Here is a 27,603-nt window from a genome sequence, read left to right as displayed (position 1 = left end):
TTCTGGTTCTACTACACGGATTTTACTTCTGCTACTAATATGTCACTCTGCACAGAGCTCCAAAATGTATTTATTGACTTACTCCAGTTTATATGTCATGCCAGCCCAAAGACTGGGAGTAGCTTTCAGTCACATGCAAAAACATGGTAAGAAATATGGTAAGAACCAAGAAGAGAAATAATTAAAACCATAACTGTTATGTAACTGCAAAATTAATTTTCAGGATCTACAGTATATGAAATATCAAGGGAGAATCAGTTGGCTAACACTACTACCTCCTAAGAGGAGAATTTTTGTACTCCAGGACTCCAGATCTTTCTGGCAAGAGAGGGTCTTATTAAATGGCAGAACATTTTTGTCTGCAGCCTATACTTCAGATCTAAAGTGACATTTCTCAGAAAGCTGCTCTACACGATTCTAACAGTTGTGCAAACCCGAGGTGGCTTCCGACAACCACATACATACAAATCCTTTCATAATAATACACAGAGCTTAAAGCAGTGAACCAACTTTTCATGCCCATCGGTTGGAATTTCACTGAGGCTACTAGAGTTCTGTGGAATATGCGTTCCTTCTTGGGATTCATTGTCCTGGTGAGCCAATATTTCAATCGACTCTGATTAGTCCTTAAGAAATCTCTGAAGCATTGCCACCAAATACAAGCCCATTCAGATTTATGGAAATGACCGGAGACTGATCATAAAAGAAGACCTCAACTTAATTCTAGTCATTGAATTCCTGTTTGGCGTTACAATGGCCTCGGAAAAGATGCTTTATCACTTGTAAAGTACCTGCAGGGCAAGTGGTGGGATTCAAATAGGTGAACAACTGGTTCTCTGTGTGGATGCCACTTCCAGAAGTCCATTCTGGGACTGGGCAACAAAAAATTAGCTACTGGTTCTGCCGAAGTAGTGAGAACCGGCTGAATCCCACCATTGCTGCAGGCATCCTAAAATATGTCTATGTCTCTGTCTCTCTGTCTCTGTCTCTCTCTCTCTCTCTCTCTCTCTCTCACACACACACACACACACACACACACACACAGAGAGACAAAGAGAGAGAGATACATACAGAGAGATATACACAGAGACACATTCATATCATTGCATTCTGGGCACTTGACAACCAGCTCACATTTACAACTGGTTGCAGCATTCTGTGGTCACGCGACCACGATTTGCATTTTTTAAAGCCAGTTTCCAATTGTGTTGTTTTGGGTTTTTTGCCAATTTCTGGGGGGAAAAAAGCCATTCTGGAGAATGGATTTGGAGTTACTACCCTGTAATTTACTCAATGACCACTGCAAAAATGGCGCTAAAATTGGGTTCAGACATGTGAGTACCTCGACTTAGGACAGTCACGGTTAACCCTAACCCAACGTGACAAAACCAGGATGTTACATTGCATTAGACTCTGATGAAATTATTTCGAAACAATTTCCTCCGTTTCAGTTAGTGTTGGAGTTTCGCACGGTTAATTCCTCTAAAATAAACAAGCATGGAGAGAAGTGGATGATGAACAACGATAGGAGAAAATAACGCTGCATTCTACAGAGGTGGAGAAATGCGTGTAGTATCTATGCCGGTGGGGATTCAGTGAGTCACGTGTTCCAAACTCAGAGAAAAGCCAGGAGTAATTGGGGCCCATAATTACATGACGTTGGGAGAAGCAATACGAATTAGTATGAAAAATCAGTGCAAGCGCAAAGGAATGTGTCAGAGAGGAGAGAAAAAAGATGAAAAGAAACGGTTAGCAGTGAAAAGAGGAGTAAGGGAGTAAATTAACACTTCGCAACTGAAATAAGATGGCTACACATATTATTATAGGTGCAAGAGCTATGTTGACTCTGGAGTCTCCAAAGGTTTCTAGTGTATGCATAAAATAAAGACAAGAGAGGTTGTGTATGCAAAAATAGTACTAACTAGGAGGTCCCAATGGTGTGTTTCCTAAAGCCAACTTTGGACTGTGTTTTTCCTTGAAGATGTTTTGCTTCTCACCCAGGAATTTCCTTCACTTCTTCATTTCAGCAGAACTGAAGAAGCTTCTTGGGTGAGAAGCGAAATTCTTCAAGGAAAAAAAAAGTCCATTGGCCTTTTGACAAAGCACCTTCGGATCAACCATGATCTGGATGGCTGACAGTCTCCATAGACCTTCGTATTAATTAGAACTTTGCTTTCAGAACCAGAATGATACAGTTAAGAACAATAACCCAGCCCGTTCAAACAACTGTTCATTTATATATATATATATTTTTGCAAAAAGACCATTGACGCCACATATTAACCCAGGATTAATTGATATTAGCAACATTAATATGGATATTAACAATATCATGGGCATGAAGCCATGAATCAGAGGGGCACTGCCATCCCAGTTCGGTTCTTATGATTTGCCTTAGATTGAGCTCCAGTTTCGAGACGCAAATGGTCCCCGATTTGAATAATTTTGCTGTCAAGGACAACAGCAAATCTGCCGATAGCTGTTTGCATGCAAATGCTGTGCGCGAGGAATACATGGTGAGAATGCAATGCCAAGTTGATTCCATCACTTGGAAAAGATGTTCCTTTCCATGCAAGTTAAGAGACACATTGACTTTGTACTACAGAGGAGAAACCCTGGAGAATAAGCCTCTAAATTCATGCACAGCCAATGTGCATTTACATCTGTATAGACAGGCAGATATCTTTCTTTGACTCAAGCATTGTGAAATCTTGAGCAAAACTAATTACAGTGTTCTGCTTGGAATAAAGCTCTAAATATATACATATCCTTTGTCCCAAATTACAGAGATTTCTACAGGTTTCCCCCCCCCCCCGCAAAAAAACCCCTCACTTAGGGAAATATTCATGCTTCTGACTGTCCTTGAAATAAAAATGTTCACAGAAGCAACATTAGCATTTGGTACTAAAATCGTTTCCCAAGGGCTGCGTAATAGCAACATTTGTGCTAAAACAGGACAAAAGAAAATAGTGACTAGGAAGCTTCTCTTCCTCAAAGACACCAGAGGCATCTCTTCCTATTCCACATTGGTTGCAAGATGCACACATTTTTTAAATGGAAAGGAATAATAAAGTTATACCATTGCATAATCATTGCTTCTGGCTATCCCCCTTTCTCCGTGTCAAAAGTGAGAGGGAGGTCACATGAAAGGAAGCTATGAAAGTAGCTGCAGAGAAGAATGGGTGGGTGGGTGGGTGGATGGATGGATGGATGGAAGAATGGACAGATAGATGAAAGGAGAGTGAATGGAAGGATGGATGATGTAAGGATGGATGGATAGATGGATAGATAGATGAAAGGATTGCTGAATGGAAGGATGGATGAATGGATAGTTGTAAGGATGAATGGATGGGTGGATGGATCAAAGAATTGGTGAATGGATGGATGGGTGGATGGATGGATGGAAGGATGGATGGATGAATAGAAGAAGGGATGGATAAATGGAAGGATGAATGAATGGATGGAGATATCTAGAAATGCAATGAAGAGAAATGGTGGACATTTCCTTCCCATGAGTACTGGATAGCCATCCCAGTTAGACAATAAATTTCAAGATAAAAAAAAAAGATAAGGTATTAAGAAAGCTACCAAAGAAAGCACATATGCGCATTGTGTCTAAAATGTAAAATAAGCAAATCTGTTCATTTCATTGGAATACCACAAAAACATTCTTTGCTTTCCCATAAAGCTTAACAGTTAATAGTGCTAGCTTTTATCTACCTTTAAATTTTAAATGCACGTAAGAGTTGGTTTAATGACTGAGTTTGTTAGTAAATAAATAAACAGATATGATAGGGTGAGACTCCAGTCTTGGCAGTTGTAGTCCACAGAAGAATTTTTTTAAAAAAGCTTTTAGTATAACAATTGTATTAGAATGCCGGAGAAGATTTTATGCTTGGTTCTTGGCTGTTTCACTCTTACCTTACTTATGGGGACATTTTTATTGTTTTATATTTTAGGTTGTATAGCAGATGTTTATCTTTCCATTACCCCGGAGAAATTTTAATTGTTCCCACAATGCAATCGTGTGTCTGCTCAGATTTGGCTGAGAACAAATCCAATAAATGAAAGAATGTGTTATCAGAAAATGGGAGGCAGGAGAAATTTATAACAAGGGAAGACAAAGGAGGCAGAACATTATTTTTATGCCATGGCTCAGTGTCTTTTTAACTATTTCTCCAACTCTATTGAATATAGAACACAGAATAATAAGGGTTGGAAGAGTCCTTAGATGTCATCTAGTTCACCCCGCTGCCCAACCTACCATTCTGGGGCAAATGGTTTCCCAATCTCTTCTTGAAAACCTCCATTGATGGAGCACCTACAACTTCTGAAGGCAAGCCCTTCCACTGGTTAATGGTTCGCGCTATCAGAAAAATTCTCCTGAGTTCTAGGTTGCTTCTCTCTTTGATAAGATGGAAACATATCCATCGGCTACTTCTTGTCCAGCCCTCAAGTGCTTTGTAGAATAAGTCAATCCCTTCTTCTCTGTGACAGCCCTTCAAATATTGCAAGACTGTTCTCGTGTCACCTCTAATTCTTCTCTTGTGCATAGCTTTAGAAAGACTGAGTGATGAGCCCACTGCCCTGTTGGTCTGGCTTTAGGAGAATATTTCAGAATGTTGGCTTTAGAGGAAGGAATGGAACAAGTAGGGTATCTTGCGAAACATCTGGAGATGCTTTCAAAGGATTTCCTGACCCACGATGGTAGTAGCCAACTTGCTCCATCAACTCATCCCTTCTCTGAGATCCGAAGAGTTGCATGGAATAACAGGAGGGAGGGAAGACTTTGTAACACATATAGCATGCACATATAGAAAGAAAGGGACCTTACCCAGCAAATTCACCACCCTGGGCCTGAGCTTGGCCTGCAATGGCATCCATGATAGCATCTTGAGAATACATGCTGATGGGGGTGTTATATTGGGCATGAATGATGGTGGCTTTGCCCCCAGGGCCTTTCACCTCTATGGGTTTGTGCGTGGACAGAGCAGAATCCTTCAGGACGTTGGGGTTGAAACGTTCCATATACTCCGTGCTGGGATGGAGGAAGTGAGGAATCAGGAATTGCGGGAGAAAAAGAAGGAAGGATGAAAAGATTAAGGAGGGGGAAAGAAAAGATTTAAGAGCAGAGTGGAATATTTTCTCTCTCTCTCTCTCTCTCTCTCACACACACACACACACACACACAAACACACACACACACACACAGACTGCTTTGGGTTTGATCACAGGGAAGAAGAGTAGCATTCAACAAGCACCAAAGAGTAAGCACACAGCTTTTCTTGGAAATTTGTCTGATGCTTTTCTAACTGAAAGACAAAAAATAATGAGTGACTGATGCAGCCAGTAAGCACCTTTGTGAATTATCTGCTGTAATTTAATCCATGTTAGAAGGTGCGTCTCTGCTGGCCCAGGAATGACAAAATGATTCTCCAGCCCACAAAGTGGACTTGGGAAACTCTGGATTTGATGGCCGAAGCTCAGCCCTGGATGGTGGTGTCAGCCCCTTGAGGCAGGCTAAATAAGGAAACAAACACCACAAACAATGCTAGAACCTACTTTATGGATCTAGAATAGAGTAGAGTAGAGTAGAGTAGAGTAGAGTAGAGTAGAGTAGAGTAGAGTAGAATAGAGTAGAGTAGAGTAGAGTAGAATAGAATAGAGTAGAGTAGAGTAGAGTAGAGTAGAGTAGAGTAGAATAGAGTAGAGTAGAGTAGAGTAGAGTAGAGTAGAGTAGAGTAGAATAGAATAGAATAGAATAGAATAGAATAGAATAGAATAGAATAGAATAGAATAGAATAGAATAGAATAGAATAGAATAGAATAGAATAGAATAGAATAGGACCTTGGAGGTCTTCTAGTCCAATCCCCCGCTCAAGCAGGAAAACCTATACTATCTTAGACAAGTGATTGTCCAGTCACTTCTTAAAAAACCTCCAGTGATGGAGCACCCATGATTTCTAGAGGTAATTGTCCTCATTATTAAGAAGTTTCTCCTTAATTCCAGGTTGCTTCTCTCTTTGATGAGTTTCCAACCACTGTTTCTCGTCCTGCCCTCTGGTGCTTTGGAGAATAGATTGATGCCCTCTTCTTTGTGGCATGCCCTCAGGTACTGGAATACTGCTGTCACGTCACCCCTATTTCTTCTTTTCTTTAGACTAGCCAAACCCAAGTCCTGCAGCCATTTTTCATATGTTTTAGTCTCCAGGCCTTGGATCTTCTTAGTTGCTCTTCTCTGAACTTTTTCCAAGGTCTCAACATCTTTTTTGTAGTAGGGCGACCAAAACTGGTTGCAGCATTCCAGGTGTGGTCTCACTAGGGTTTTATAAAGGTAAAGGTAAAGGTTCCCCTGCACATGCGTGCTAGTCGTTTCCGACTCTAGGGGCCGGTGCTCATCTCCGTTTTAAAGCCAAAGAGCCAGCGCTTGTCCGAGGACGTCTCCATGGTCATGTGGCTGGCATGACTAGACGCCAAAGGCGCACGGAACGCTGTTGCCTTCCCACTGTAGTGGTCCCTATTTTTCTACTTGCCTTTTTACGTGCTTTCGAACTGCTAGGTTGGCAGAAGCTGGGACGAGTAACAGGCGCTCACTCTGTTACGCGGCACTCGGGATTCGACCCGCCAAACTGCCGACCTTCCGATCGACAAGCTCAGCATCCTAACCCACTGAGCCACCGCGTCCCTTTTATAAAGCGGTACTAATACTACTAATCTTGAGAGCCAAGTGAGTCAATTTGGAATTTCTTCTACAGCTTTTCTTGGACGTGGTGGATATTTTTGCAGCACCTGCTGCTTATTATTTTCTTCAAAGACTCTTGTACAAGTAGTAAATTTAGCATGCAGTCATTAAATGGCCCTCTATACAATGTATCTAGCCCAAGATTCAGTAGAAGGCAGCAGAGAGAAGCAGAAAACTCTTTATGGCCAACTAGCGACCATGGTGGGGCTTTGCATCTTAATTCTGATATTCCTACTTACGGACTATCGTGGATTGACTTTCCTTCATGTGAAATTTCAAAAGTTAGAAGTTTTGCCTTAACAGATTGGCATTTAGCAAGGCTCTCTGAGGCCCGCCATTCAGAAATACTCAAACACAAACGGCAGCAATGTGTATAAATAAAGCCACTGGGTTTTTATGGACTTAGAGCCACATGATAAGAGAAACAGCACCCATGTTTGTCTTCTTTAGAGCTTCCGAAGGGTGGGAAGTCTTTAAGGATACATCTTTGCTCAGCAGAAGAAGCCCCCCTTTATAAGAGGAGTATCAAACAAAACAACGCATGCACTTCAGGAGAACAACACCCAAGGCAAGAACCTCAACATGCATTGAGGTCTAAAGCACCACATTTACAGAAACACCTCGATTGGAGCCAAAGCAGGTCAGCCTCCTCACAACGCACCTCACAAACTGAAGCGCCGCACTCTGCCACGGACACTGATTTTTACAGCCATTACAAGCCTCTTTGATTAGTTTGTCCCCCTTTTTTTCCTGCCCAGATGCATGGGAGGAATTTGAAGCCATTGACTCCCATAGAAGTAGGAAGGCAACCTATGGCCATCCAGCTTTGAGGTTTGTAGTCTTCTGCTAAAAATTGACCACAGAGCTTTCCTCCCTTTTTTTGGGGGGGGGGAAAGAAAATGTATGAAATTTATCTTGAAGTTCTAAAAAAAGTCTGCATCATACCCAAAAAAAACCCACACAACCAAAATTTCCCCCATGCTCCTCTCCACACCAGCTTTACTCACTACTGTGGGTTCTGGTGTCCTTAGTGAGGCTCTTGGTCATGGAAGATTTGTAAGAGTTGCACAGGAAATTTTCATGTACAGATGATTGTTTCATAGATCATCAAACCTGGGAGCCAATGGAGATACCCTGATCCGGAATGTTCTTCTGGAAACATGCTTTGGATGAAAAAGGCCCTTCCAGAGAAAGGAGTACATTTGCAATAAATTTATTAATAAATAATAATTTATTAATAAATAATAAAGTCTGCCCAAAATGCCTCCTAAATTTGGTTTGCTCTTGGAACAGACTCTGGGGGAATGCCTTTCTGATATGATGCTGGACACCCCAATCAACTGTTAAAGAACATTCCACTTGCAAGCAGATAGAACAGGAGCACAAGCAAGAAGGACACACCGTCCCAAGAAAATGGACATCACCAAGCATTTCACACTGACACACTCTTGAATACTAACTTGGTCACAGGATTGGTTATGACCTAGAGGAAAGAAAGAAAAAAAGATCAGACCAGTAGATTCCCACGTTTTTTTTTAACCAGAAGAGATAAAGAAGTATTTAATCAGGCATCTAAGTGAAAGAAAGAAAGAAAGAAAGAAAGAAAGAAAGAAAGAAAGAAAGGAAGGAAGGAAGGAAGGAAGGAAGGAAGGAAGGAAGGAAGGAAGGAAGGAAGGAAGGAAGGAAGGAAGGAAGAACAATATGATGAAGAGAAGGAAGTATAGGGCTTATCCACTTGAATTTGTGGAGTTGCAATGCTTGGCCCAAACCTGTGCATTGCTAGACAGACTGCTATCTTTGAAACGAAATGGTCTCTGAAAACAGTACATGATTCAAAGCAACGAAAGTACTAAATATTCTGGGATTCGGTATGCTTTCTCAAGCCACTACACTTTCCTATAAATGGACCAAAACTAGCTGAAAATACAACTAGTTTGTGCAAGAGCAACTCTTTAGTCAAAGCTCCAGAGATCTGCCCCAGAACATAGCGAATCATGGAGGAAGCCTTGGAGACACCCAAGTCTCCTGTTACCCTCCATGGTTGAAATGAATTGAATACAGATGGGAGTGGGGGAGTGAAATTTGTTCTTCCTTCCAGATACAGATTTGCTTGGCATAGAAGTCTCAGTTATGCCCACAGACTTCTTCCTTGTAAATAAAAGACAGACTCCAATCTTATGGGGGAAAGTATAGATATCCGCTGTCAAGTGCAAAGAATCAGGACCACCTGTTAGATTGCAGCACAGATTTATTCTATATACAACAATCTGGTCAATTAAAGTTCAGTACTCAATTGGCACCAGATAAAGGTCAACAGAATTCAGGAGGGGTTAGATTTGGACCATTTGTGGCAACGTAACAACTCTAGGCTTATAACATGCTTAACTCAGCCCCCTAGTTCTGCCTACTCTTCTTTTATGTGTGCCTTCATATTCCATATTTCAAAATGGGCAGGCCCTATTTCCTTGTGAATGGGAGAGTTTAAAGCTTTCTTGCATCAAGTTCAACTTCTAGTGACTTCATGGAAACATCTAACCATGGCAACAGCGTAAAAATTGGCTTGCTGTGGCTTTCTTCCAAATGTCTGTTTTTAACCTTCCAACACAATCCTAGATTTCCCAGCTAAGTGCTGATCATGGCTGGCCCTGCCTAGCTTCATCAAGCTCAACCAAGATTGATGGGGTGCTGCATTAGATGTGACAGATGCATATGCTAAATTGGTGTCTACAACCATGGCTGGAGGAACGTGGAAATAAAGAGGGACCATTGCTGTTCTCCAAACATCTCTCACTTACAACTCTACTGATAATGTGTTTTTTTTTTTAGAAATATCAAAACTCGCCATTGCCAAAAGATTTCAAACTTCTGCTTTAATCTTCTGATACCTTTAACCCTTTAGCCCTTAAATCACCATTATAGCTTTTAGATATATAGCATTTTTGGAGGACTTTAAAAAGGTAAAGGTTCCCCCGCACATCGTTTCCGACTCTAGGGGCCGGTGCTCATCTCCGTTTCAAAGCCGAAGAGCCAGCGCTTGTCCAAGGACGTCTCCGTGGTCATGTGGCTGGCATGACTAGACGCCAAAGGCGCACGGAACGCTGTTACCTTCCCACCGGAGTGATCCCTATTTTTCTACTTGCATTTTTACGTGCTTTCGAACTGCTAGGTTGGCAGAAGCTGGGACGAGTAACAGGCGCTCACTCTGCTACGCGGCACTCGGGATTCGACCCGCCAAACTGCCGACCATCTGATCGACAGGCTCAGCGTCCTAACCCAATCAGAAAATGAGTTGGTCTAAACAATCATCAGTATAAGAACAGCTTTAAAAATAAAAGGCATGATATTAAAAGTTGTTGGAATAAACTTCTACCCTTCTTCTACCTAGCTTAAGGAAATCAAAGCAAGACTATCTTGGAGCTTTACAAGATAAGACAGGTTCTTCAGAAATGAACCTCGAAATGAATATGCGGTCAGTTCAATGGAAACATGATCAGAGCTGACCACCCTTTGCTAATCTAAAGTATGCCAGCCATATCTTCAGCTATGTCAGGGTTAGGAGTTATTTTTTAATTGCCGGTCTACAAGAGAACATTGGGAGAAATTCTGCCTGATTTCTATTTGCTCTATCTTATTTCAACATTAAGCTACAGGTTTAACCTAAGGACCTTAAGGACAGGGATGGGTTAAAAGAAATAGTAATATATGCTAAAGAACATTAACACACATTCAGAGAGACACTTGGCTCTTTGGTTCTTCAAGTCAAACGGGCAGATCCACAATGCAGATCAAGAGAAGTAGCAGCAGGACAAGAGGATTAAATATCTCACCTTCTTTCTTGCTACTTAATTTGGGCCAGTAGCTGTTTCTTTACATGCACAGAGGTTTCTATTCTATTTTATGCTTAGAAGTTAAAGATCCACCATGGAGGAATGATGTAAATTAAGGTGACAAATGTGCAAATAAAAATACGGTACTTCTGGAAACTGTCAGATTCTACTTTGGGCACATTATGTGAAGGCTTAGTTTTCTGAGAAAGGGTTTAATGCTGGGAAAGGTGGAAGCAAAGACAGGAAGAGGACAATTCAAGTAGTGGCTAATAATAATAATAATAATAATAATAATAATAATAATAATAATAATAATAATAATAATAATAATAATAATAATAATAATTTGGGAGGGACCTTGACAATTCCCTCACATATTCTTGAATTGAATGTTTTATGGCTTCTCTTGCCAGGGAGGCATGTTTAATAATCAGAATACAGTTGGAAGGGACCTTGGAGATCATCTAGTTCAGACATGTCAAACTCGCGACGTCACACGACGCCGCACAACGTATTGGAACTTTTTCGCCATTGCCGGCAATGGGGTGGATGTGGTTTCCCGATGACGCGTCCGGCCCATGGGCCGGCAGTTTGACATCTCTGATCTAGAATAGAATAGAATAGAATAACAGAAATGGAAGGGACCTTGGAGGTCTTCTAGTCCAACCCCGTGCTCAGGCAGGAAACCCTATACCATTTCAGACAAATGGCTGTCCAAATCTCTTCTTAAAAATTTCCAGTGTTGGAGCATTCACCACTTCTGGAGGCAGGTTTTTCCACTGGTTAATAGTTCTAATGGTCGGGAAGTTTCTCCTTGGTTCTGACATTACCGTGACAATGATTAAACCATTGGGTGTCCTGGTAGAACAGCTTATGGAGAAAATCTATCTGATTACGAGGAATTGAAAATAACGATGGCACATAATCAATCAGTATAACAACTGTCAACCAATTGGGGTCCAGGAAAACCCCAAGCTTTATAACCATTCTCCAGAGTGCTTGTAATCCCATCCACAATATGCTGTATGGACAGATCTTCTCTATCCTGACTGGATTCAGATTTAGTTTGCTCATTTCTGAGCTGCACTTGATACCGGCCTTGAGATTCGTTACTTCTCCTGCATCCAGTGAGAAGCAAGGCTGGATCTGATCCATGAATCAATGACATTTCCCTGCAAACCTCTAGATGTCCTTTCCCGAAAGTTTTATTTAGCATCTGAATGCGCGCAAGAGAAGGTGGTGCCCCTTGGATCAAAATCCCGTGCAGACACCCAGAACCACCTTTTTCGTATCAACTGACTGAAAGAAGATCCCAGAGACCTGATCCTATAACCCAACCCTGGCCAGGTATAGCAGAAAGATGCCACGGTTAATAGATCAAGCAACCCTGAGCAGTTCAGGTGACACAAAATCCATGTCCCTCTTTCAGTGTAGACCCGTCCGAGAAACCAGGGCAGATAATTCAGCTTCCAAATCTAGCTGAAAGCCCAATGAGAATAAATCTAATTAACGAGCACAATTGCGAACTTGACCACCCTTAACGCTCAATAAGCTCTCCGCTCTCCAGTTCCAAGGAACAGCACCAGGTGAAGCACTCAATGTAAATTTAAATAATTACGTTCAACGGGTGACCCCTTGAACTACTTCTGAGGATCATTTCACATCTGAAATGAATTTTTCCGCCAGGTCACACCGAGAAGGAAAGTGCAACCACGCAGTTCTCTGATGGGATATTCTATTAGTGTGTGTTTGACCAATTTATATTAGTCACAGTTTAAAGGCACCTGCTTTTTCAAAGATGCTGGTGCTCGTATCGCGGGCCATGTAGTCTTAAATAAAACCTGGATTAGTAGAAATCAACCATAGCTTTATTTTCAGCCAGTTACTCCGTGCTGCAAGGAACATCCTGGCTGGACTCAAAGTTATCTTATCAAGCCCAGGGGGAACAGGACATTCTCCTACAAATAGCAGAGGCAAATATTATCTCTGTACTAATGTTATGCACAATTTATTTAAGAGTTGTTTTGTAAGCCAGGTATGACGGATCAACGCACAGAAATGCTGTTTTCTCTGAACATCCTCGCCAAGCTTTATAGTGGGCAAACCAGGATTGGGGTGTTGGGAGGGGAGGGGGGGAAACTTGTAATGCAGCAAGCCAGGTTTTCTTGCAACTTCATCAGGAAAGCAACAGCCCTCCTGGCTTTGTATCCAAATATATCTCCCTGTTACAGAAACTCCGAAAGATATATTAGGAACAAGTTGTACAGTAGTCAGTAAGCAGATGACCAGTTCTACATCCATATTTAGGAATGCCAAGGACAGCTGGGTGTCTGCTTACTGAGAAACAGTCCATGCAAGAGTATCATTTTCCGTAGCCGTTGCTACTGGCTGTTTTAAGCCTCTAAGCAATGCTTATGCAGGTAAAATGGCCCTTGCACGGAAGCCTTTAATAATATATCCTTGCATTCCAGAGGGGAAGTCCTGCCTCCATGCTAACTGGCTGGGCTTTTAGCAAACCCCACAGAGAAAATGTAGGCGCTGTTCATACGGATCCTGTGTCTGTTATGGCCAGAGGGTCTTCGCGGTCACTTAAAAGTAGCCATGCCAGGTAGCGGATCTCAAGAAAAATAGGAAATATTTACTGGAAAATACGAGGAACTTGAGCTCTTGTATCCAGGTTTTCCCATCTTTCCTTCGTTGCCACTGAAGTTCAGTTACTCCATGCAATTTATACTATAGGGTTACTGGGAAAGCTCAATTCTCTCTCATTTGTCAGAGCTTAGCACAACCAAGTAATTTGTCTCTGGGCCTGATCCATTATCCTGGGAGGCAACCATCTCCTCTGCCATGCCATGCCATGCTATGCCATGCCATGCCACCAAGCATCTCCTCCCAGGAACTCCTGATAGAACATTAAAAAAAGGTAAAGGTTCCCCCGCACATGCGTGCTAGTCGTTTCCAACTCTAGGGGCCGGTGCTCATCTCCGTTTCAAAGCCGAAGAGCCAGCGCTTGTCTGAGGACGTCTTTGTGGTCATGTGGCCGGCATGACTAGATGCCAAAGGTGCACGGAATGCTGTTACCTTCCCGCTGTAGTGGTCCCTATTTTTCTACTTGCATTTTTTATGTGCTTTCGAACTGCTAGGTTGGCAGAAGCTGGGATGAGTAACAGGCGCTCACTCTGTTACGCGGCACTCGGGATTCGACCCACCAAACTGCCGACCTTCTGATCGACAAGCTCAGCATCCTAACCCACTGATCCACCAATTTTTTTCAACATTGGAAATGAAAATCTCCAGCCGGTCCACCAACCCTAGTAGTCCTGGGAGCCAAAAGCAAGAAAGAGAGGGAGAGTGCTGAAAGATTATTCGTCAATGTGAACACACCTTCAGCTCTTCAGAAATCCTATGCCTGTTCCTAAATAGCGCCAGTTGTGCCCAGCTTAGAATGCCAGCATATTCTTAGCTGCTGGTGCCCTTCAGACATGATGAACCTCGCCCCACCCACCCCCACCCACCCCCAAAATTGGAGGACACCAGATTGGAGAAACTGTCTCAGCCTTTCATGCTCGGGACCGCAGGCAGCGTATCTTCAAAGGTGACTTCTCTAGTTCTGATCTCATCACCTTCTCCCAGTGTCATTCTGAGAACATGTCAAGCCCACCTGTGCAGATGGCTTTGGCACAAGAATCTTCTACTCGTTATTGCTTGTCACTTGATATTGATAAAACATGTATGGTAATGGGTAAGAATGTGCATTCAACCGCACTACACTATGTTTAGGAAAGGTATCTCCTATAACAAGGGACACGGTGGCTCAGTGGGTTAGGATGCTGAGCTTGTCGATCAGAAGGTCGGCAGTTTGGCAGGTCGAATCCCGAGTGCCGCGTAGCAGAGTGAGCGCCTGTTACTCGTCCCAGCTTCTGCCAACCTAGCAGTTTGAAAGCACGTAAAAATGCAAGTAGAAGAATAGGGACCACTACAGTGGGAAGGTAACAGCGTTCCGTGTGCCTTTGGCATCTAGTCATGCCGGCCACATGACCACGGAGACGTCCTTGGACAAGCGCTGGCTCTTCGGCTTTGAAACGGAGATGAGCACCGGCCCCTAGAGTTGGAAACGACTAGCATGCATGCGTGGGGGAACCTTTACCTTTATCTCCTATAACAGCCTTCTCCAAGGTGGCATCTCCAGAGGCATTGGGACCTCCAGCTCCCCAACTGCCTAGCTAGCATATCTCCAACTTTACTGGAGGACGGAACAATAATTATTTTCTGTTTTGGAGTCTAAACGCATTAGGACAGCTGTCGAGATCCCAGGACCACTGAGTATTCAAAAGACCAGTGATTACTTCTGGAGCACCAACTTGGAGAACCTGTTTTCTCTGCCAATGTACAGAGCTTGGGTCTCTTTTTGAATCCCGGATATTTCCAATGAAGAGAAAGGAATGGCTTTTTTGGCTGTATCTGCTTGGTAAGCTTTTCAAAGGCCCCTGGTTGTCCAACTTCTTCAGATCGATCTAGTGAGGAATTAAAACTCCCATCTCTGCAGAGAACGTTTCCAATGGACCACGTGTGGCAGTTCACCCAACTCTTCCGACTGCACCGTTGCAAAACGAGCTTAGGACATTTACCTACCCTCTGAGAAGTGCACCTTTGGAAGCCCTCCGGGTGAGACTTAGCTTATGCATCTCAGCCATTTCTTTGAGCGTCTCTGCTGAATAAAGACCAATGGGGTTGTTATATTGCTTTGACGGGCTCAGCTGGTGCTTCGCTTTAGTGTCGTCAGTAAAGACTGGGCCCGTTTTCGAACCTAAGTCAGATTTTGCTGGCGAGAGGTCAGGGGTCAGAGACTGAGAGGAGGACATGGAAGATCTAAAGCTGGCACCCATTAAGAAGGAAGAGCTCTGAGACAGGCTGGTCTCTTGTCTGCTGAGGTAGCCTGAGTGCGCACCATTGCTGGCTAAAATGCTATTCCTGGCCCCCACCGAGTTGCTATTTAGGGGACTGAAGCTCCCTCGGTCGCCAGTGACTTCCAGGACTGAATCCTGTGGAAGCAAAATATACAGGCAAAGGAAGGAAAGGGGGGGGGGGGAGAAAAAGGAAGAAAGAAAGGAAAACGATCATAACATTCATGCAGAAAGGAGAAATTCCCAGCTCCGGCAATCTATACAAAGCAGTAAGGTTGCCAACCATTTATTTAAGCAAATAAAAATAACAATAAAAATGCAGTTATTTTATATTCTGAGCTGTCGGGACAGAATCGCCTTAGCTCAGAAAATCCAAAGAGGGTAAATCCATTCCAAAGAAAATCTGGAATACATTGCCGTTTAGAACACCAGGGGCAATCCCTTGGTGTGGATATATTGTTTGACTTGTAGCCTGGTTGGCAACTTTACATACAGATAGCCCTTGACTTACAGCAGTTTGTTTACTGTTAGAACAGCACTGAAAAATGTGGCTTATGACCCTTTTTCACACTCGCAGCATCTCTGTGCTCACGTGATCCACATTCAGGTGCTCGGCAACTGGCATGTACTTATGACGGTTGCAGGTGTCCAAGGGTCATGTGATCCCCTTTTGCGACCTTCTGACAAGCAAAGCCAATGGGGGAAGCCAGATTCAGTTAATGACCGCAGGGATTCACTTAACCACGGTAGCAAGAAAGGTCGTAAGCTGAGGCAAAACTCAACGAGTGTCGCGCTTAGCAACGGAAACGTTGGGCTCCCACTGTGTTTGTAAGTCGAGGTCTACTTGTATTAGGCGCTTGCATCCAAACAAATAAGCCACTTCAATGGACTTTGCATTAGTCAGGCAAAAATATTAACTTCGCCTCTTCCCGAAGAGGGACGTTAATAAATCTTCTACAAACAGCTGCAATTATTACTTATGTAACAGGCCGTCCACCGTGACTGCCAGTTTGTTTGGCCAGGCAGGACAGTGGACGCTTCAAGGAATCTGGATGGCTGGACAGCATTTGCACACGGGACAACGCAATGCAACGAGGAAGAGAAGGGCGAACGAACGTGTTTATAGCCGGTCTCTATATAATTAGTTCCAGCTATAAAGGCTGCTGGCAAAGTTCATGCTGATCAAGGCCATTAAAGATGGCGAGCAGAAAAGGCTGCAAAGAAGAAACTATTAATAGTCCCTGCCCGGGACATTGCTTTGACTCGAGCAAATAAATGAAAGAGGGTCATCTACAACAGAGGTCCCCCAACCTTTCGGGCACCAGGGACCGGTGCCATGGAGAAAAGTTTTTCTGTGGACCAGACGGGTGTGTGGCTTTGAATACCGCCTGCATCCCGAGGATGGAGCTTTCCTTGTTTGTACGGGCCGCTTGCTGAGATGCTGCGGACCGGTGCCGGCCCACGGACGGGGTGGGGGGGGCGGGTTTGAACATCCTGATCTACAACACAGGAATCTTGATTCTGAGTCAGTAATTCTGCCCTGGTTTCTCCCAATCTTTCTTTACCCCTTGGCCAAGGAGATAGAAATTATGAACAGATGTCCTCTCCATCACTGGTCATCTGGTCCCTGTTCATGATGGAAAGGTTCCCAAGGGTGAATTCCAAGCTGCCAAGCACCAATACACTGCAGGAAGAATTCACGTTCATAGCATCATCATCATTGGAGTTGGAAGATACCTTGGAGGTCTTCTAGTCCAACCCCTGCTCAAGCGGGAGATCCTATACCGTCTCAGACTAATGGATCTCCAATCTTTTCTTAAAAACCTCCAGTAATGGAGCGCCCACAACTTCTGAAGGCAAGTTGTTTCCCCCGGTTAATTGTCCTCACTGTCAGGAAGTTTCTCCTTAGTTTTAGCTTGGTTCTCTCCTTGGTTAGTTAATTTCCATCCATTGTTTCTCGTTTTGCCTTCTGGTGTTTGGTAAAATAAGCTGACCCCCTCTTCTTACTGGCAGCTAGCTCCTCAGACATTGAACTATAGGTGGATCCATCAACCTAACAATTCTTATAAATTCCCAACGCTTAGATTCATGGAGAATTCTGAATGCTGGAATTAAGTTTCTCTCTGTGCTGACTTAAATAATAATTAAGAAAAAAGACAGGAGACATCTTTTCAGCCTCCTGTCTCATCTTCGGCCTTTTAAAAGTCTTTAAAACAAATGGTAAATGTTCATTTTATCTCATTGCTTGTATCTCTGAGCCAGAGAACCTATCTATTCGATTGCTCACTCCGAGGGTCTTTTGTATAAGAAGAAACTCAGAGGATGGTGGCCAGATAAGTTGAAGGTTATCTTGTCTCTGAAAACAGCCTGATTATTCCTGCTGCTAGTTATGAAAGTCAGAAGTGAACTCATAGCTTCCTTGCTCTGGTCAAGTTTTCAAAGAAAGATTTCATCGACTCTCTTCTAGAGTTCTCATTAGAAATGCTGGCTTTAAATATAATCCCTACCCTCTTCGCCTTATGCATTTTAATGCTAAGAAGTCTCCCTTCTTTGCTTGGCCTTGTTATTACTTCGTACGTACTGAATTACTTCAGTTATTTACTGAAGGATATACTTACCTGGACGATCGAGCAAGAAGATTCCCAGAAATGCCTAGCTAAGGGGTCAATAGCAAATAAATGAATCGTTGTTCGGGATTTATGTGAGAAAGGAGGAATCCCACGATTCCAAAACCCAAGCAGAGATTGAGCACAAGATGATTTATCGTGCAAAATCAGTCCACGTTACCAACATTCAATGGCTATCAGATTAACTTAGACAGAATTGAAAGGACTGTATTAATTTCAGCTTTCTAGAAAAGTTCCATCGGTGTGTGTGTGTGTGTGTGTGTGTCCTTGGTGTTCTCTGAGCTTTCTTGTTTTCTTGCAGATGTTTTATTACCCAAACCAGGTAACATAATTCCATCTCTTCTTCACTTTGTGCAATAGAAACAATCTGAAATATATCTAACCCTAACCCTCATATCTATTCTACTTACTCAAGGCAATCATCTGTTTAAATAATTTGTTCTGGTAGAATTTGCCAAAAGGTCCCAGAAATACTTTTTTTCCCCCAAAAGGTAACTAGACTTCATTGGTTATTTTGTTTTCTTTGAAAATGTTTTGCTTCTCATCCAAGAAGCCTCTTCAATTCTATGTTTCTTCAGTTCTTCAATTAGAAATGAAGAAACTTCTTGGATGAGAAGCAAAATGTTTTCAAAGGAAAAAAAACAACCCAAGAAAATCCAGTTTCCTTTAGGAAAAAGCACCTTTGGGACAACGACTGAGAATCTCCAGAGACAGTTTGCCAAAATATTGTGAAAGGATACAAGCTGTAAAGTCTCTGAGATACTTTTAAGGAGAATTCACTCTCTTAAAGCCAGAGCGAATAAGAGTTTTTAACTTCTCCCATTTTGGTCTTTCACCCAGGGCAGAGATGGGGAAACAAGAAAAAGTTCAGCAATTCAACAGGCTCCGTTGTCCAAACATTACACCTAAAGCATGAGTTTGTTTCCATAATTGACTTATCTCTCTTTTTCTCCTTGAGTTCCTCCTCCTCCAAATATTAGAAGAAGCTACAGTCGATACAACAGCTAACAAAGACATCCAGAACTTGTAGACCAGCGGTAGGCAACCTTGTCTCTTTTATGACTCGTGGACTTCAACTCCCAGAATTCCTGAGCCAGCCATGCTGAGGGGAAAGGGAGAAGTTTCCAAGCTGAGCCAAGCTGGCTCAGGAATTCTGGGAGTTGAAGTCCACAAGTCATAAAAGAGCCAAGGTTGCCTACCCCTGTTGTAGACAATGAGTGTAACACTCAGAGATGGGAACTCTTGTGAAGTCTGAGGACACATTATTGCAAGTAGGAGGAAGAGAAGAGATGGACAACAATTCTGTTCATTTAGAAGGGCAAAGTAATCTTTGCCATGTGATACATTACAATATTGTGACTTTAATGTCTCCCACTCAGAGGTCGGTCTCCCTGAAGAAAACCTTTATATTCAGAAATGCAACATAAACAAAAGAAGCTATTAGACACCTACCTTTTGATGAGGGATCACAGGCATGGGAGAATCAATCCTCGGGGTGCTTGTTGGTATCGGAATTGGACGTTTTGATCTGGCAAGAACACAAGAAAAAATTGGTTATTGAGCACATTTTTTAAGCAATTTATTATATACCACTGCCAACACGGGCTTTAATCTTTGCATCGGCCTTCTAGTTTTACTAATGAATCATCCATTTTTTTCCCCCTTTCAAATCTGGGCACGTGTGCTTAGATCCATTCATCTCCTTCTCCCAAACAACACAGGAATTTCGAAATTGGAAATAAGAAGAGTTCCATATCAGTACAAACATACACATGAAGCCGGAGCCTTAAGTTGCATGAAAACAAGGAGAAGAGACGGTGAGGTCTAAGGAACAACATTTCTTTAAATTCAATTTTCCGCAAGGCCATGGAACTTTCAACACAACTTCATTGGTTGGAAGAAATAACACACCAGGCCAATGTCCATCATTATCTACTTCTTCTTTCCTTCTACTGGGTCATGATGTTGGCTGCTCACCCAACAATGGTCTGCTTAATTTCACATTTAGACCTTCTAACTGTACTAAGCCAACAGGCTAGGGCACCAAGACAAAACTGGACAAAGCTATTTCTCAGAGGCTTCTGAATTCAAAATAAAATAAAATAGGCAAACTAGAGATGAGGAATATATTAAGGTTGAATGAACATTGCAATGTTTATCTTTCTTGTTTTACAGTCAGGATGTCCACAGGGTAGAGTCTAAATGTTTCTTTGACTGCACCATTGCAACTGCTATTTTGACTGGTTTTTGCCCATACCCTGTGGATGCTCCTAGTTGGAGTTAAGGACTGGTGCTAAATTGGGCCTCTTCTGATCCTGGGTTCTGAGCTGTAGAGGCAGGCAGATATGGGGGGAAGGCATGACATGATCATGACATTAACATAGCTTGCAGCACACGGCAATGTCTGTAAACTCTCTCTACTACACAGGTGTTTGCACTGAAAAAACAGTTGTCAAGGTTCAGGGAGTTCAGAAAGGAAAATGTACATTGCAGCTTCTTGGCGAAGCCTTACTCCATTCCTCTTTCTTCCCTTCCCTTTATTTCAAACGCCAATTAACCCGAAGAGGCAATTGATATTGTCCGCATATTCATAGATGGAATGAGAAAGAATGGCTTGCTTGCTAATGCTTTGATGTCTGATTCCAGGATTTTCCAATGTTCTCTCCTCTTACAAATAAAGAGGCTCGCTTTAGAAATAAATTTGCACCTCCCGTGTTACACCTACTCCATCTTCTTTTAAGGGTCCACGGAGACAAATTCACCCTTTATCACTCAGATGTAGTGAAGCAGATGCCAAGGTTTTAGAGGCTGCCTTTCTCATTTCATAGAGGCCTTCTCTGTAACGAGTCTTCTACGGGATCCTTCTGAGCAAGGGGAAGACCACATCCACTTCCCGGCAGCACCTGTGGAATACCCTGTGCAGCACAACACCACTCCGAAGAACAGCAATGAAGTCCAGGGTGAATTAAATGGCCTCCAAATGGAATCATTGCGCATACAGTGCCCCAGCGTGGTGTGTATGTCATGCTAAACCATGGTTTGCTTAAGCATAACTTAGTGAATATAGTAATGGCTGGTTTCCAAAACCATAGTTCACAAAGAGCATAAGATGGATTGTAATAGGATGGGTGTATTGGTGTACGCATGTGAACATCTACACAGACTTAACCAAGTGTTTCAAGGAGATCCAGTCTGACTAGAGCAGGGGTAGGCAACCTTGGCTCTTTTATGACACGTGGACTTCAACTCCCAGAATTCCTGAGCCAGCGTGGGGGAACTATGGTCCCTTTGTGACTCGTGGACTTCAACTCCCAGAATTCCTGAGCCGGCATGGCTCAGCATGGAAACCTCTCCCTTTCCCCTCAGCATGGCTGGCTCAGGAATTCTGGGAGTTGAAGTCCATGAGTCATAAAAGAGACAAGGTTGCCTACCCCTGGACTACAGCCATCAAACAAATATGATAAGGTTGAACTTCAGGGAATGGTTCAACCAAGCCACTTTTGAACTTCACATTTGAATTGAGTATTGAATTGATTATCTGCACAGCCCTCACTGAGTCATCACATGTCTGAACAAACGCTTTTGAGAAACATCCTGTGGTACACAAGTTAGACCTAGCACGTTAACATGTATTCTGTTCAATGTGCTGGCAAATCCATAGCAATGCAAAGGACAGTTATCCTTCACTGCTATTTAATAGAGGGATACCAATCATGAACTTGTTGGCCTTATCAAGATTCCTCCACTGAACAAACCTACTTAAAGCCTGCAAAAAAAAAACAACCCACCAGATATTCTATCTGCCAATGGTTGAATCAATTTCAAGGTGCTAGAATTAGAAAGAAATTATTTCTTACTCACTTCTCAGCTGACTTGGAACACTTTTTCCCCCCACTCATCAAATTCTCTCATTTATATTCACTAATATTTGAAGGATTAACAAGATTCACCATCACAACAAGGAAGATAACCTTTCAAAACTGTTAAATCAAGAGTTACCCATAATGTAGTAAAGGTGGAATAAAAATCTAACAAATAACAAATAAGTCTTTCCTTCACTTATGAATTTGAATGCCACAACACATCATAATTTATGTGGATTTAGAAAGGGGTGCTAAGCAAATGCCTTAGATCTGAAAGAGCAACAGATGCTGAATCTGTTGTTAAGCCAATCCGTTGAACATAGTCAGTCTTTGTTGTTGTTGGGAATAGTTTGTTTCCTACTTCAATGGTGGACCATGTTGGAATTTTTCCATGGTTTGAGAGCCATGGAAATTATCACAGGTTTGCTGTAGCTATTTCATCGGCAACTCTTTTACAACTTCTTTAACATAACGGTTGAGCCATGGCTGTGACAGAAACATCTCTCATGCTTAATTAACCATTTCTTGACACTTGAAACACAATAAAAATATATCGGCTCCAAGAGTCTATGCAAAACAGAGATCATTCATACTCAACCTTCTGAATTAATGTCCTAACTACCAAACTGTTCTCGCAATCTAATAGGGACACTTACGTCAATGCAGTTCTAGTATATTTTGATCCAGTGTGTTTAAAAGACTTATAAGATGGAGAAGACAATTGATCAGCTATAGGTAGGGTTGGCAAGTCATATGATACTTGTTTTCTATTTATGGCAAGCTGACAGCTAAAGCCAGAAGATTTCCATCACTTCAGTATCTTCAGTGTAAATATAAGGGCCATTATTCTGTATCTTTTGTCATTGTTTGTTTTTTTATATACTTAATTTTAATTCCATTTCTTTCATTTCACCTACCAGCCCCACTAAACACTCTCCATTTAGCTTTGTAATTTTGGGAGAGAAGGAAGGCCCAGGTCTAAACAAAGCACTACTTACTGTATTATTTTGATTTTTTATTTTTTTCAAATGGCGCCACATGGCATTATAATAAGGTAACCAGGCCTGTAAAAATTTAAACAGCCACTAGATGGCAGGAACATGTAGAAAATTGGCCTTGTTGCCTTCTAGTGGTTGCTTAGAATTTTGCAGCCCTAATGATTAGAAATGTTTCTGCTTGAGGGTCTCAGTTTTTTAAAAAAAACTTTTAGTCAATATTTATTTCTATATAAATAGATGTAAAAAAAATTAACCATCTCCCCCCATGCAAACACCAGTTTTGATGCTGCTACAGTAGCAATAGCTTTCGAAAAGCAAGAACAGCTGGCCCATTGAGTTTTCAATTCAGCAAATTTGAGAAGCAAGCTAGGCTAATAAAAAGAAGTTCCAAATTCTATAGAAGCTACCATATTGTAAATAATCCCCATGAAACTGTCAGAGTCAGAACTGATAAAGAAAATGTCATTGCTGCAAGGAGCAATCTGGGATAAGCATTTGTCTCTGGCAGCAGCAGAAGTCTACATCTTAGATCTAATAAAAGTGGGCCTCATATTTCTCCACTTTCTTTTTCCCATTCAGGGTGAAGGAGACCTTGTTGCCAAGTACCCTTCACTGAATTTTTATGTGCTTTTTTAATAGACGCACCTCAATCTTCCTAAACTGAGGGGGGGGGAAGCCTAAAATACCTATATCTGATCTTCATTTAAACCACTCCAGCTGTGTATTTAAAAGGGACGCGGTGGCTCAGTGGGTTAGGACGCTGAGCTTGTCGATCAGAAGGTCGGCAGTTTGGCGGGTCGAATCCCGAGTGCCGTGTAACAGAGTGAGCGCCTGTTACTCGTCCCAGCTTCTGCCAACCTAGCAGTTCGAAAGCACGTAAAAATGCAAGTAGAAAAATAGGGACCACTACGGTGGAAAGGTAACAGCGTTCCGTGCGCCTTTGGCATCTAGTCATGCCGGCCACATGACCAAGGAGACGTCATCGGACAAGCGCTGGCTCTTCGGCTTTGAAACGGAGATGAGCACCGGCCCCTAGAGTCGGAAATGACTAGCACGCATGTGCGGGGGAACCTTTACCTTTACCTTTAGCTGTGTATTTAAGTCAATTTTCTACTACCAGAGAATCCTGCTCAGGAATTTACTTTAGGAGGAAACAAAACAAGCATCCCATCTTTTGGAAGTCTCTTACTTGAGACACCAGAGATGGCGAACTTCAGACCTCAGGAGGCAACCAAATCTTCCGAGCCAACCTGTCCTAATCCTTGAATTTGTCTCAGGGTGGGTTGCTTCCAGCTGTCAGTGTGGCTCCACACAGTTTAGGATTTGCTGGTGTTCTCTGCTGAGATGTGGACATTCTGAATGGTGGAATGCAGACTTGGACAAAAAATGGTTCTTCATTCTTATCATTAAGGCTACATGAACCTGGACTGTTTTGGTCACCAAGATGTAAAAAAGATGTTGAGACTCTAGAAAAAGTCCAGAGAAGGGCAACAAAGATGATTGGGGGACTGGAGGCTAAAACATATAGGGAACGGTTGCTGGAATTGGGTATGTGTAGTTTAATGAAGAGAAGGATGAGGGGGGGACATGATAGCAGTGTTCCAATATCTCAGAGGCTGCCCCAAAGAAGAGGGAGTCAAGCAATTCTCCAAAGCGCCCGAAGGCAGGACAAGAAGCAACGGATGGAAATTAATCAAGGAGAGAAGCAACCTGGAACTAAGGAGAAACTTCCTGACAGTTAGAACAACTAACCAGTGGAACCACCTGCCTCCAGAAGCTGTGAATGCTCCAACACTGGAAGTTTTTAAGAAGAGACTGGACAGCCCTTCGTCCGAAATGGTGTTGGGTTTCCTTCCTGAGCAGGGGGTTGGACTAGATGACCTCCAAGGTCCCTTCCAACTCTATTATTATTATTATTATTATTATTATTATTATTATTATTATTATTATTATTATTATTATTATTATTATTATTGGTAAAGTTATGTAATACTGCACTGCACTGCAAAGCACAAAAATCTGGCTGAAATCATCCAGCCATATGGGTGTTTGCAACAAAGATCTGTGGAGCTTTTGAACCCGTTTCCCCAAGGACTGACCTCATTCTCCTATACTGAGATTACTGGGCACACCTTTTACTAATAGATCAGTTCACTTAAGGGCCGGCCAAAGAAAGACCGAAAGGTGCCTTTTCGATATCACAAAACAGGTCTGTCTCTGAGAGGGTTGGTCAGCTTGCTTCTGGACAGTATGATGGGGCCCAAAACATTTCAGGTGGAACTTTTCAGCTCCCTTGTAGAGAGAAAGCAAGCAAGCATTGGATTCTTGTGTGGAGAGTAACTTATCTTGCATACTTTTGAAGAGTGAGATTCAGGTTGTAGTTTGCTGATTTGATCATATTCTGGGCCTCTAGGTGGGTCAGGCCATCTGTGTTGACGCCGTCGATGGCTACCACCATATCCCCCTGGCTCATCTGAGACTGGGCTGCCTTGCTGCCAGGGGTGATCTGTTAAAGAGAGAAGAAGAGAAGGTCAAGAATATATGCCACCCAGGTCTGGATTCACATCCCCTGGAGCAGGGGTCTGCAACCTTGGCGACTTTAAGACTTGTGGACTTCAGCTCCCAGAATTCCTCAGCCAGCATAGCTGAAGTCCACAAGTCTTAAAGTCGTCAAGTTTGCAGACCCCTGCCCTAGAGAGCCGCCTTATATAATTGACAAGATCAGGTTTAAACCACACTTGGTACCCTGAGAGTGAGTTCTTTACTTCTAATATATATATATATATTATTTGTGTAAATTATGTAATAATTTACATATATATATATATATATATATATATATATATATATATGTAAATTATTACATAATTTACACAAATAATGAGCTGTCACAAGTTGACTATATCCTGTGGATAGCCTTGGGTTAGGCCAAAGCAGGAAAGAAAGAGTTAATTAGCAAGGTGCATTCAAAAGCCTTGACAAACACACACACACACACACACACACACATACACAGAAACACACACACACACACACACACACACACACACACACACACACACACACACACACATATATATATATATATATATATATATATATATATATATATATATATATATATATATATATATATAAAGGTAAAAGATAAAGGTTCCCCCGCACATGCGTGCTAGTCGTTTCCGACTCTAGGGGCCGCTGCTCATCCCCGTTTCAAAGCTGAAGAGCCAGCGCTTGTCCGAGGATGTCTGCGTGGTCATGTGGCCGGCATGACTAGATGCCAAAGGTGCACAGAATGCTGTTACCTTCCCACCGTAGTGGTCCCTATTTTTCTACTTGCATTTTTACGTGCTTTTGAACTGCTAGGTTGGCAGAAGCTGGGACGAGTAACAGGCGCTCACTCTGTTACGCGGCACTCGGGATTCGACCTGCCAAACTGCTGACCTTCTGATCGACAGGCTCAGCGTCCTAACCCACTGAGCCACCACGTCCCTATATATATATATTTTTGCAAGGCCCCAAATCAAAAGAAGACAAAATAGGAGTCAAAATAAAACATATGCATCAACCAGGGGCTGAAAGACACAATGCTCCATCACTAATCTCCCGCCACATAGACAAGGCAGGACATAGCTTCCACGGGGAAACAGTGGAGGTTTTGGAATAAGCCAGACTCAAAAATGCAAGAGAATTCACTCTGACCAAGTGGCCATCAGCCAACACGTAAACCTATTTATGGATCTGTCAAAAGATGTAACCAAAGACGTGGAGCTCTCTAATTCCACAAAGTCTCTCCCCGAGCATAACCGATTTAATACAAAGATCATTTGCCTTATCATTTGCCCACCAATGAATCTCACTTCTTCACATCTCCTGCATGTGTGACATTCCCTACTGTGATAATAAAATATCTGGAATTAAAAACCCACCTCAGAAACCTCAAAACAGCCCTGCACACCGACCCTGAGCTACGCTTCTGTCATAACCTGTTTCAGAACGATAGATGAACTCAAGAAATCAATGCATATTACAGTGAAAATCCATTTCATGACCCTGCCTTTCTCAATTCCTGCTAATAATTATGCTTTTGGGAAGTCTTAAACTGTATTAAACTGATGGTTACACACACACACACACACACACACACACACACACACACACACACACACACAAATGGAATAGCCACAATCTACTCCACACGTCCTTCACATTCATCGCTCTTCTAGTTTTTTGAAATAGGTGCGCAGTTCAAGTCAAAGGATGTGTTTACACGAGCGCATGAGTTACGGCAGGGGTCTTCAAACTTGGCCCTTTTATGACTTGTGGACTTCAAGTCCCAAAATTCCTCAGCCAGGTGTCTGGCTGAGGAATTCTGGGAGTTGAAGTCCACAAGTCATAAAAGGGCCAAGTTTGAAGACCCCTGTGTTACGGTGTGTGCATAGCTAATAGTTTCAGTAAACAAACAGGATCTGAGTTAGCAAGCGTAGCTTTCATGGACAAAATATATTTTGATGTCGGAGAACCATGACCCACGGGATCAACTTTGGTCCATCCTGACCAGTATGTTTACAGTAGGTTATATGAGATAGAGTACCAGGTAAACTGAATTAAATAAATATCCATACATCCACTGATAATTGCA

The 27,603-nt window shown here is 42.5% G+C and overlaps 1 protein-coding gene across 1 annotated transcript in view; it reads right to left on the bottom strand.

Moving 5' to 3' along the window:
- LDB3 (LIM domain binding 3) overlaps positions 1–27,603 on the bottom strand; it is a 79,631-nt gene that overhangs the window by 16,311 nt on the left and 35,717 nt on the right. Inside the window, exons 2-5 of the mRNA XM_081329760.1 lie at positions 25,316–25,467; positions 19,553–19,628; positions 8,203–8,225; positions 4,835–5,038 (exon numbers count right to left, since the gene is read on the bottom strand). Coding sequence (XP_081185886.1) covers positions 4,835–5,038; positions 8,203–8,225; positions 19,553–19,628; positions 25,316–25,467 — 455 coding nt within the window. The remainder of the gene's footprint in view (positions 1–4,834; positions 5,039–8,202; positions 8,226–19,552; positions 19,629–25,315; positions 25,468–27,603) is intronic.

This window comes from Vipera berus (assembly GCF_964194415.1).
Source record: "Vipera berus genome assembly, chromosome: 5".
Lineage (NCBI taxonomy): Eukaryota > Metazoa > Chordata > Lepidosauria > Squamata > Viperidae > Vipera > Vipera berus.
This window is presented reverse-complemented; position numbering and strand designations above follow the sequence as displayed.